General features: G+C 37.3%; 1 protein-coding gene across 4 annotated transcripts in view; it reads left to right on the forward strand.

Moving 5' to 3' along the window:
• LOC122352986 (paralemmin-2-like) overlaps positions 1 to 13142 on the forward strand; it is a 36461-nt gene that overhangs the window by 8809 nt on the left and 14510 nt on the right. For all 4 annotated transcript variants that reach the window (XM_043250797.1, XM_043250796.1, XM_043250795.1 and 1 more), the window contains 2 exons: positions 3718 to 3798; positions 7174 to 7304. In XM_043250797.1, coding sequence (XP_043106732.1) covers positions 3718 to 3798; positions 7174 to 7304 — 212 coding nt within the window. The remainder of the gene's footprint in view (positions 1 to 3717; positions 3799 to 7173; positions 7305 to 13142) is intronic.

Consider the following 13142-nt stretch of genomic DNA (forward strand, 5'->3'; position numbering starts at 1 on the left):
TTTTCATTGTTTTTGAAACCAGTACATTTTAATTAATTTTACGACATTTCCTTCAACCCTAAAACACAATGCAATGCTTAATTCAGAACTCTTGTAAGGAAAGTCCCTCTTTATTAACACAGCACATCTAAGTATTTCTACAGACTTATCCAAGCACATATGACATTAAAATGTCATGTTAAATTTCAAGACAAGAGCCCCTGTGTATTCAAAGTCTATTTTTCCATTTTTCATTATCCATTTTTATTCCCTATTATTGGTATTTTGGTTATGCTGCAAATGTGTATTGCATTTAATTAAAAGTAAACTCTCGTAGCTTCTCTCTGTTTGATCAGTCCTCACTGTGAAGAATTGTATGTACTCCTTGAGAAAACAGTAAGCATCAAGCCCTTCCCAGACAACATGGGAAGCTGTAGTTGTCAGGGGAGGGGAATGTGTCCTGCGTAGGAGTACATGGCCAGGATTTTTACCCTCTGAACTTAGACTCGGTTGTAGCGACATCCTCTGTGCATTTCCAATTGTTTCTGTTAAACTGTAGATCTCAGGAAGTCTCTTATATTTTGTCTGTAGCAAAAGAGAAATCGAGTGAACTGAAGAGAGGCCCTCGGGTGTTCGATGGCATCAGTAGAAATGGAGGGGGAGGCTTTAATACCGCCATGCAGATGTTTTCCATTTGAGCTGGGAAACAAATCCTCATTGTTTGGGTCTCACCAGCCCAACAGGCTCAACGTCACTGAGCGTTTTTATTACCTGTTTTCATGCTCAACTCGTATGCCCAATTCTTTACAGATGCTACGCTCTGTCTGGAAATGAGCCTCCGCGTGAGGGATATTTCGAGATGTTTGGGCCACAGCTTACGTGTCCGTAGTGAGGAATGACACTTGCTGCAGGCCTATTCCTGTATATTACTCTGAACTCTGGCATGTGTCGCATACTCGGTGTGAAATAGATCTGGCTTTAGTTATCTGTCCAGATGAGAGAGGCGTGGAGTGTCGTGTCAGTCCGTAGGGCATGTAACCAGTGACGAACGTTCTGCCGGTGTAATTACAGCCCTGCCATCACATGAGAAATTGCTTGCATAGATTCAGAGTTGACGTTGTTGTGATGCACATTAAAGAAGCATCTGCGTTTGTCATGCTTTGTTGCACATTTGAAATTATCTAAAAGACCCAAAAATCTGGAATATATACAGTATTTATATTTCGAATTTGCTGCTTATTGATAGTAAGGCAGTCGTTGTGTTTATGTTTAGAGTTAATATAGCCAAAATGATAGTAATTTGTATGCTAATAAGCAACTGATTAATAGTGAATAGTGTTCCCTAAATCAGTTACCAAATTTGCATATATATTAGTTCTTATTTTACTCAAATATTTTGGGACATTTAAAAGAAGCTGCTTTTCTGACCGTTTTGATGATTCAGTGTCACTTCCTGAATTTACATTATACTGGGTTGCACTGGAAACCTGGAATCCAGTGTAACTACGGTTCAACAAAATGATCAAAGTTGAAATGGCAAAGTTGCATTAACATCATCAACAACATTATCTATTAGTTTTGCATTTGTTAACACTATCAGGTAGGTTTAGGGTTGATTGGGTGTAGGGCATATTTCATAATAGAGCATTAAGTTTTAGAGATGGTCCCCAGATATTCGAATTTTGAACCATCACAATATGTAACTGAAGCGACGCAATAAAAATATAGCAATACTTACCTATGTCAACATACTAAAAACGTGCCAGGGTTCACATATTAAACCTGTGTTTTTAGAACCACTCAGTGGACATTTTTCTTTGAAAGTTACATATATTTATGAGACCAGGTTGCATAAAAAAAGGCATAAAAATTGTCCAAGCTGAATCGCATAAAAAAAGAGGTGACTGCGTATAATCAGTTTCAACCAGAAGTGTGTTTGTTTTACAGTTAAGCCTTATATTTACAGTCTTTCCTGAAATAATTTCATTTGGAATTAAAAAATGATTATTCCAGCGTACCAGAGTTTATATTTCAGGTGCCAGAACGATAATCATCCTACAAAGCGTATATTTTACAGATTATTGAGATGACTTTCTTGGCCCAGATGAATAAAGTTACACAGACACGTTGTGAGCACTTCCAGTTGGCATGACTGTTCACAATGGGGCATAAGATCTGATGCCAAAACAATCTCTCTGCTTCTGCATTGTTTTTTCTGTGTTCTCCTGCGTGCTGTTCATGTGTTATTTCAACAGGATGTCATTAGTATTCATCATCTCCATAGTCAAACCACTTTCATATACAAACACACACATAAATATACAGTAAATGCGAAAGACACATTATTGTTACTCCATAGTAAACGGAGTTAGAGTTTCACTTAGTATTCTTAGTAAGCTTTTATCCTCCCCATTTACATTTCGGTAGTGACAATTTGCTATTAAAAAGGTCTTTCAAGACAGTTTTCTCTTGTGATGCACACATAAATGATTTATAAAATGCATAAAAAGTATAAAACGTGTAAAAAAAAAAAAAAAAAAAAGATGTATAAAATCTGTTGCTGGAAGTTTCTGGTCAGATTTTTACATTTATATGGTTTTTAAATGAACACCCTAATCGGTTTCTCTGGAGTAAAAGGTAATCATATCCTACTCTTTCTCAAAATCAGGGATTATGTTTCAGTTTCAGTGCTCAGCTTTGAAAAGTAGACACGAAAACCATTAACAGTTAGCTTTCATGTAAAATCCAGTGGCATTACTCACTGGCGGATATGTAAGGGTCCATTTTTTTAGAGGCACATTTGTTCACATCTGGATAACATATCGTTTTTCCCCTGCGGAGCTCACACTGACTGCAGGAATGCGCTCGTGAAACTGTGTCAGAGCCAGCCAAGATATTTGAACACGCTCAACTTCGCTAACCTACATATATGGCTCAGTTTCCCTCTGAGGGCTTCTCTGGTCATGTAAAGTGAATAAGAATTAGATCACCTGCAAAGGCCAGCCGTCAAAACTTGAGTTTAATGTTATAATTTGATGTGATGTGATGTGATGTGATGTGATGTGATATTATATACGTTGTTGCAAAGTTGTGGACAAACTTTTTCAAATGTGTTGTTCCAGTGGATCATATTGTCACTTTTTCTGAAGAAAAATGTCTATGGTGCTCGACATGTTTAACAGCCTAAACAATTATTTCTGCCCCTGTGAAGCTATGTATTTGAAATTGATGACTTCCTGTTTTTAGTCAGTTGTTGTTAGAAGTGAAACAGCTGCTTAAGTATTTAGCTATGAACAGGCGAAAGGCTAATTATGCTTGCTTTATATGACAATACAATATACATCACAAATAAAGCTCAAACAATAAAAACTCTAGATATATTGGTCAAACAAGCTTCTATTACATTTAGTTTAAACGTATTGCATGCACTACTAAGCAAACATGCATTTTTTTGCATGCCAGCTTGACCAATAGCGTGCCAGTATTGTGCATAATTGACCAATCTTGTCTTAGGGATGTGGGATTGACAGAGAATAATTAAAACAATGCAAAACACATACAGAAAATGTATGATGTTTGTCACTAGAAAAACAAAGCCAAAACCCAGACATTTTAGGAAATTCAAGAATCCTGTGGCCATCCTAACTAAGCTGAAATTATTTGTCTCATTGTCACACAAAATGTTTGTCACTAAAATCGTACTCTCAGCGATATAACAAACGCAAATTCTATTTTCAGGAAAAACGGAAAAGACAAGCCGAGATAGAGGACAAAAGGCGACAACTCGATGAACTTGTTCTACAACTTCAACATTTTAAGGTAAACAAAAAAAACTTTCAATATGTTTTCCTGCATTGACATACAAGTGTTTTTTGCTCTCCAAAGTTATCTTATAGGGTAATTTCACAAAAGAGATGTGGATTATTGAGTCCATTTCACATCAAGATTTTGGGTCTGAATTTGAACTCAACGCAATGAAGCTTCAGTTGATGCCATAGCATTTGCACCTTTGTAAATATAACACATTTCTCATAACTTGTTAACTCAGAATAAGTTATCTTTGGAGAGCAGCTTGGATTCATTGCATCTCTTGCAGCAAACAAATGCGAATGTCAATCAAAGTACGTTTTGAAGGTACAGTAAATCCATAGAGCATCTTCACTCCTGAATCGCTCATTATACAATGAGTCTATGATGGTGGAATCAAAATTAGATTTAGACTTTACTAGAGATGTTAATTTTTGTCCTGATGATAGTGGTTTTTCCTCTGTGCGAGTCCGCGTCAGGGGAACATGTCTGAATCAGCTCTAGCAGCACAAGAGTGTGTTATCAGATAGCCAGGGGTTTGCCTCATTTAACCAGAACTGCTCTCCGGTGTTATCGCCCGAATTTTATGGCAGTTAGTTTATACAAAAAACACAGCCTTTGGTTTAAAGTCACTCATGAAAGAGATTTTGTCTAGGCCTCAGGAGAAAAGGACTCAGGGAAAAGAAACACTTATTCTCAATGACTGTAAAAGATTTGATAACGCCGTAGTACTGTTAGACTTTTGTAAAGAGACTAAAAAGATAACATCGACTGCTTGTGTTCCAGCACACAACAGCACTGACGTTTGCTGTAGCTAATCATATGTGTAAATTCTGGGCAATCTTAGTGTGAATGTGTACTGTAAAGAAAAGGAAGTGAATGTTTTTAGAAGGGCTGAATATAAAGCGAGGATTTGACTAAAAAGAGCGCCATATCCAGGAAGAGAGATGTTTGTTTAGTAGTGGGTGTTATGGGCTTCTGAAGCAAGTTCTCATCGGAAAGTACAGCTGCAATGTCTAGATTTTGAGTACCAACAGAAAAAATTGTAGATCTATTTATTTTCTCCTATAAAGGGATGAAATTTGCTGTCCAGATGCTAAACAAAACACAAGATTTTAAAATAAAAGGACAACGGTCAGATTCCTAAATCAAAGTGGTTGATAGTTTTATCATCATTTTATATTTGCTTATGTTATTTGCTGTGCTTAATGGGGTTGTGATTCTTTCCTGTTAATGTACTCAGTCTTCTGTCTTTTGTCTGATTTTTAAATATTTTTAAATGGAAAATTAATTGGGAAAAATACTTATTAATCCTGAGAGTAGCTATTATGCAACTGTATAATATACAGGCAACCAACCACTACTGCAAAATAATGCCACTGGGTGCTCGAAATGACCATATATAATTACACTCATTACATGACTCCATAACCTAATAAATTAAATCTGACAGAGTTATATTTAGACCAGTTAGCTTCTAATATTATACACAGAACAGCATACTATATATATGATTGGCCAAAGATATATTACAAAGATATATTACAAAGATTGGCCAATTACAATCAAATATCCCAGAGAACCATGCACTAAGCCATAAAATTACTTTTTATAAGCAAACTTCTAAGAATATAATGTGATTGTCAAGTTATGAAAATCCGAAATCTGGAAATTCTTTTATGAAAAACAATCTTCGAAGCACTGCCTCAAGTCTTTTTAAGCCAAACATGTGGGTAGTCTTGTAATCCAAGACGGTGCCGTCTCCTGCATACTTTCAGCAGCTTGTGAAACAGTCCTGAGTTCCTGCGGTTGCCCTTCGTGGAGGTGATGACTAGGCGTAAGGGGTCTTGAAAGACTTCATAGCTCACATAGCTCGTGCAGAGTCAGCTCAGCCACAGCTGGTGACTTTCTTAACAGCTGTTCACGTTGGACAGTATATAAATATATTCAAGTTTACACGAGAATGTGGCAACATGTGACATTTATATTCTGAACTTAAATGTCAAACAATGCACAGTTTTTTTTTCTGTGGGAAGCCACAATCCACACAATAATGAGCTGACTAAAGTATAAACTAAGTACAGTTTTAGCTTTAGATGGTACATTTAGGCTGCATTCTCCCAGCAGCTTTGTAACGGTAAATGCAGTTTACTGTGAAATATTGATTGTCTGTCCATTCTGTAACTGAAACTCACAGACATAGTTTTGCAAGTTCACAGAAATAGAGATTTTAGATCCAGTTGTCTTTCACAGTGCTCTAGCCGCTAAGCTTTGTGGTTTACACTGCTAAAACTTTTAAAACACACGTGGTCTAACTTCAGTTCAGCAGATCTTCATAGCTTCACATTTGCTCAGTAACTCAAGCAATAATGCGCGTAACTACACTTACAAAAAAATAGCTCAAGTCTGAGTAGAAGGAAGTTGAAATAGCACAACTGCATCAGCAAAGTCATTTTTAACAAGGTACCAAACATATTTTTGAGTGTCACTGGACACTTCCATTTAAACTGCTGTGAAAATGTGCAATATGGCGCATAATATTAACGCCACAACAACATATTTAAAACTTGCTTGTCCGACTTGGAGACCAGCTAATGCTTTAAATACATACAAAAAAACCGAAGCTGTTGCTGGTTACTTAAGAACTGAACCTCCACCTCACATGGGCTTATTCACAGGATTATGTTGTTTCAACTATAATAATATGTTCTGTTGTTTTGGATGCCACTTGTCAGCAAATGCCTTTTTCAAGACAACTAATACTGATGTATTTTGTCATTGAATGAGGTATTCACCCTCAAAAAATCCATCGACTTTAGGATAATTGAACCACTGTCAGGGGTGTGATAAGCAGGAGAGCACACGACTAGTATAAATGAAAATAAAGCGTTTTAATCTATTCAGACGATGAAAATAAACAATATAAACGCAGGCAGGCAGACAGGATGATAACCACACGCAAATAAGGACGAGATCGGACCAATGGAACTGAAAACACAGGACTTAAATACACCGGGTAAATGACTAAATTAACTATACACAGCTGAAGACAATTAACTAAATTAGGTCACACGGAACATGGCACACGACAAAAACAATAACACAAGTCCAGAGAACGTGACAACCACAAGTGCTAAAATTCTAACTATTTAGGACTAATTTTTCCAGCACTCTATTGCCAGTCTGGTTAAAGACAATATTCACAGTTGAGAACAGAAAAGCTGATTGTCTCCTGCAAACTGTATTATGCACAAACTTACTCGAGAGTCACACATCTTGCAGTACTAATACTTTTGGCAATCCCAAACACCTTTGTGAAACACCTAAAAATAACATCTGATCTAGATAAATGACCTGACCATAGAAAATGTTTTACCTGTCTTACAGTCCAAAGCCATGAGGGAGAGGTGGCTTCTCCAGGGGACACCAGCGGTGCCACAAGAGGAAGAAGAAGGCCGGAGAAAACAGGTTGAGCAAGACGAACATCACGCTAAGACACTAGAAGATGCTATTCATAGGTACAGTAATCTATTTCTGATGAAAAATAACACGGTGTTTACTGAACACTTTCCACTGATCTCATCTTACAAAATAAGGGATGTTTTTGGGGTTATATGTTTATTTCCTGCAATAGCATCCATTAAGCAACCACTGTTCCAAACACTGGAGTCATTTCCTCCAGACTTCAGTGGGATCTGTATTTCTGCTCAGCTTTGCTTTTAATTATGAGAACTTCAAAGCTGATTTCCTTCAAGCTCATCTGGTAGACGTATTTGAACCTCTGCAGATGCCGTTTAAGGATCCTCATATGGGATGCATTGCCAAACCAATGTGTGTTTCAATCGATTGCACTGCAGCGGGATATTTTGATAATTACACGGCACTATTGCTTCGAAAACAAGATGTTGTGACTAGAAAACCAGATAAATCATGCAAGGAGCAGTACACATGATACTAACTGTGGCTGTAACGTAGGTTAATCAGCTGATAATGCTTGAAGGTAATCACTTGCAAAATTTAAACATTGAGAATTATAGAAATAGAAAAGTATGCAAAAAAACAGATGAACATAATCATAAAGGAGACTATAAAGTCTAATGAATCATTGATACTGGCCAGAGATGAGATCCTTCCCAAAACGTTTAAAAGATTAGACGTAACTTAAATAGATTTAGCATCTTGAAGTGTTAAGATACACAAGAAACAGACGAACATGAGCATAAACTAATAGAATATATCTTTCCATGAGTGTTTATTAACTGCACATTATTTTCCGTTCATTTGGTACAGAAGTTCCCATGGCCCAGATCACCAGGGGCCAATATTAGCAGCCAATATTCCAATAATAAGTGTTGGAACATTGGAACATTCAATATAACTGAAATTAGTTTAAGTGCGCTTTTTTAGAGAAGACCTGCAGGGTCTTTTGATTTCTCTCTTAATATGTTTAAAGGCTAAAGTTGAACGTCTGAAGGCCTCTGAATGTTTGATGAAAACTCAAGAGTTTGAAATGTTATACGGAGGACTAACAGTTTTTCTGGTTTTGAAGCAATCAATTGTTATTCAGTTGATTCAAGTGAGCTGTGTGGGAGTATTTGGAAGATGTTTGGATTGTAAAACTCATATTACATAAGTTATGTTTTACCTTTTGGTCCTCAGAAGTGATTATGTAATCAGTTGTGATTGAAGTGGATGATGCTCTTATGATGAGTGGACGCTCTGAATTCCATCATCAAGTTGATTGCTAATTTACTCTTCCATGATGTCATCCATGGAATGTCCACTTCAATGTTTAGATTTCATTAAGTCTCTAGGATGGGTTTCCTCTCTGCCCAGGATGTCGTCTTTGAATTTTTTTCGAAGGGTAAACAAAGTGGTGTCTAAAATTATTTACATCACACCAGCGTAATTAGAATGCATGGAATCTTGATGGTGGATACTAGAACAGGGCTAATGTGGGCAACCAATTATATTTCAAAAACTGTATTATGTTGAAAGTTCAGAAGAATATTTCTGAGAGTTATTCAAGCGTTTTTTTGAACTTTTTTCCCACACTGGTCTATTATTATGGCATCAACTTCAGATAAAGAGTGGTTGGACATTTTATATGTTAGTTAGACAGTCTCTTCCTGTCTGGTTCTTGTCCAAAATAAACAGCTATTTGGACCAAACAGTTTGCAGATAGTTCTGCAAGTTTTGCTTGGTGAGGTTAGTGGGACACAGATGCAAACATTAAGAACTAACCAACGATCACAGACTTTATTAAATAGTGTGAATCATGGACCAAAAAAACAGTATCTTTTTTTTACCAGAACCTTCACTGTCAGTGACGACCCAACAGGTAACTGAGTCTAGACTTAACGTAATAAAGCATATTTGAGTTACATATTTGAGCTACTCTTTGTCAGGAGGATTATTTGGGCTGTGAGCTTCCATCTGTCATTGGAAGGGTAATGTAGTTAAATGCTCATTGTGCAGCTGGGCTGGTTGTGTGCGGCAGGTAATATTTCCAGGGCTGACAGGGCAGGGGAGATTCACACAGAAATCTCTCTGTCTGGATGCTGAGAGGAATGAACGTCTCTGTGGCAGGAGTATGGAGACTGAGGGAGTGGCTGCTGGCTATTTCTGTACCCTGCAGAGGAGATCCTCCAAAATAAATGGCACTCAAGACTCATTTTTCCAGGGTTGATAAAAAGAATGAAGTGTTCAACTTTCTTTTCTGCAGCAGCATTATTATGTAACTTAATAAACGTTTCATGGCAGTTTCAAAGTGAACCATCTGGTGAGGGGTGATAAAACAACACATGAGGGGTGAGTTCAATGCATGACCCTGGCAGGTTTTTGTTACATTGGCACATATTGCTACGTTTGTATATGTAGCTGCAGACACATATTGTGGAGGTTCATAATTCAAATATTCAAAGAGTGTCACTAAAAGTTAATGCCCAATCATGTTGGAAATGTCCTTTACACCAAACCAATCCTAAATCTACCCGATAGTGTTAACAAATGCAAAAGTGGCATAAAAGCGCATTTGTTGATACAACTGTGCCATTTTAACAACCTAATGCAGATTTGAGCTATTTTGTTTTGTCAAAACGTCGCTCTTCATCGACTAAGTGTAAAGTAGTATCACGTTAGCCACCAAACTAGCCTACTGAGTTAGCAAACGTTTTTTAGATGTCATAGCATGTTTGAATTCACGACATTCCTCAAGTAATTATGAAAAAAGTAGGCTTTGTTAATCGAAACTGTGGACCTGCGAATCATACTTTGTGCGATAAAGAAGAACAGTTGTGGCAAACTGCAGAGATTCATATACACGCGTTTTGGAGTTTCGCAGCAATGCAGGTAGAGAAACATATTTCCAATGAGGTTGAAAACATGAGTCTATAATTTGTAGTAACACTAATAAAAGTCCATCTCATGTTGTCTCTCACATAAAAATCCACCCACATCGTTTTTTTTTTTTAGCTCTTTTGGCTTGTGAACTATGCTTGAGTTCTGCAGAATTTTCTCCTGATTCAGACAAGATGACTTCCTCACTGGTAAAAAAAAAAAAAGAAGAAGCAACAGTTTAAAGCTAAGAAATACTTTTAGTCTAAAATAAGAGGATTGTGAGGGAATGTGTCTTTAGACTACACCTGCAAAAGTTTGACTGACGGCAGACCGAGCAGTATTACCAACAGAAGTCTATAATTTAGAAATATGCAAATATAGTCTTAAACAAATCATCCTAACTGATACATTACTGTATCACACTGAAAACGCAAAGCATGAGGTTATGCCTGCCTGCTTAATATGCAAAAACTGAACAAAATAATGACAAAGCATTGAAACTAAGCTTATGGTAAATGGTTTTGGCTGTATTGCGCTGGTGGTTTTAACTATAGCCTGGGCTAAACAGCAGTGCATCTCTTGCGAGGACAGACCTCTCTTAAAAACTTATCATTACAGAAGACGTCCCAGCCACTGAGTCTAAAGTAAAGCTCTAACTACCAGGCTTTCCAAGAAAAATGTGGCGTTGACATGGTACTAACTCAGTCTTAAAGCACCTCCCTGACACATCTGCACACACACTGTTTATACAACTGTGTGATACGAGCTCCTAATATGGTGAAAAGAAAGTGTAAGGTCTCTCCTTTCGCACTGGAAGAAAGAGAGACGTAAAAATAAACATCACATCACTGTTATAGATAAGGCTGGCTATTGCTGAGACCTCTTAACATCGTGAGCTACTGAATTTCTTCCCCTGTTTGGGCTGAGCATGGAGCTTCCTCAGTCAGCATGAAAAATATTTAAGTTTTAAATTACTTAAATTTTTATTGAGATATTATTGTAGTTTTTATTTAAAATAATTAAACATTTTAAAATATACATTTTATTTAAGTTTAATTTTTTTGTGCTTCACTACTTTAGTGTGTAGACTTCTTTAAAAATGAATTGCAATTGCATTTTTTTATTATTTTATTTATATAATTTTAGTTATCATTTAGTTTATTTAAAATAACTGTGTGTGTGTGTGTGTATGTGTGTGTTTTGGTTTAGATCAGTACTATTTCAATTTCCGCTGTTAACTGGAGCACTTTCATTTTCTTCAGTATTTAGTGAGAGAATATTGAGGTAAATTTATGCAATATTTTGCTGTCAACATGGTCACACATGGATTTATTTTTTTCATAATGAGCGTTGCCTTAGAAACAAGTCATATCTCAGTCTGAGGACACCTCAGAGTTGAATCTCTATGTTGTTGCCTCATAATTACAGTTGCGACAAAGACGCAAGTCTAAGCGATTTCCCTTACAGCCATTCACATTTGACATCTGCTTAACTGGACAGGAAGCAATCAATCTCTGTTGTCATGGGAACATGAATTATGGAGGTTGCTCTACTGCTGATGGACTCTGGCTGAACACAGGACCTCACATCATAGATATTGGAATGATTACAAATGTGTGAATAACACAAAAAACAGCTCATATATTTCAGGGTCGTATTTCAACTCCAAACTAGAAGAAATTATATTATGCATTGGACAAAATGAAGCCGATTTTAAGACATTTTTTTTTTATAATTGCTCTGCTAAACTACAGTGGTGTGAAAAAGTGTTGACTCCCTTCCTGATTTTTTTTTTTTTTTTTGCATGTTTGTCACACATAATGTCATACCCTGTTGAACCATAACGTAACTGTGCTTCATCACACCTGAGTTCAATGTCTCTAGACACACCCACGTCTGACTCCTGCCACAACTTTATCTAGGTCTATCAGTCTGGAAAAGGTTATAAAGCCATTTCTAAAGCTTTGGGACTCCAGCAAACCACAGTGAGAGCCATTATCCACAAATGGCAAAAACAGTGGTGAACCTTCCCAGGAGTGGCCTGCCAACCAAAATGACCCCAAGAGAGCAGCGACGACTCATCCAAGAGGTCACAAAAGACGCCACAACAACATCCAAAGAATTGCAGGCATCACTTGCCTCAGTTAAGGTCAGTGTTCATGATTGCTCCATAAGAAAGACTGGGTATAAATGGTCTGCATGGCAGAGTTCCAAGATGAAAACCTCTGCTTAGCAAAAAAAACATAAAGGCTCGTCTCAGTTTTGCCAGAAAACATCTAGATGATGTCCAAGACTTTGGAGAAAAATACTCTGTGGACTAACAAGACAAAAATGAAACTTTTTGGAAGGTGTGCATCCCATTACATCTGGCATAAAAGTAACACAGCATTTCAGAAAAAGAACATCATACCAGCCGTGAAATATGGTGGTGGTAGTGTGATGGCCTGGGGCTGTTTTGCTGCTTCAGGACCTGGAAGATTTGCTGTGATAAATGGAACCATGAATTCTGCTGTCTACCAAAAAATCCTGAAGGACAATGTCCAGCCATCTGTTTGTGACCACAAGAGAAGCGAACTTGAGTTCTGCAGCAGGACAATGATCTGAAACACCACAGCAAGCCCACCTCTGGATGACTGAAGAAAAATAAAATGAAGACTTTAGAGTGGCCTAGTCAAAGTCCTGATCTGAATGCTATTGAGATGCTGTAGCATGACCTTAAAAAGACAGTTCATGCTAAAAACCCTCCAATGTGGCTGAATTATGACAATTGTGTAAAGATACAAACAATTGATTGTAGTTGGTGGCCAACCAGTTACTCGGTTTAGGGGGCAAGCACTTTTTCACACAGGGCTTGGATATAGTTTTCTCTTCATAACGTGACAAACATGCAAAAAAAGGAGGTCAACACTTTTTCAAACCACTTTACAAGACTGTATGAAGGTCAAACATCCTCCTTCAACACAAAAGGGAACCTGTAGTAGGTTATGGCAGGTGGTGCTGGGGAGGAGGAGGGAGCA

Source organism: Puntigrus tetrazona, chromosome 10 (genome assembly GCF_018831695.1).
Source record: "Puntigrus tetrazona isolate hp1 chromosome 10, ASM1883169v1, whole genome shotgun sequence".
NCBI lineage: Eukaryota > Metazoa > Chordata > Actinopteri > Cypriniformes > Cyprinidae > Puntigrus > Puntigrus tetrazona.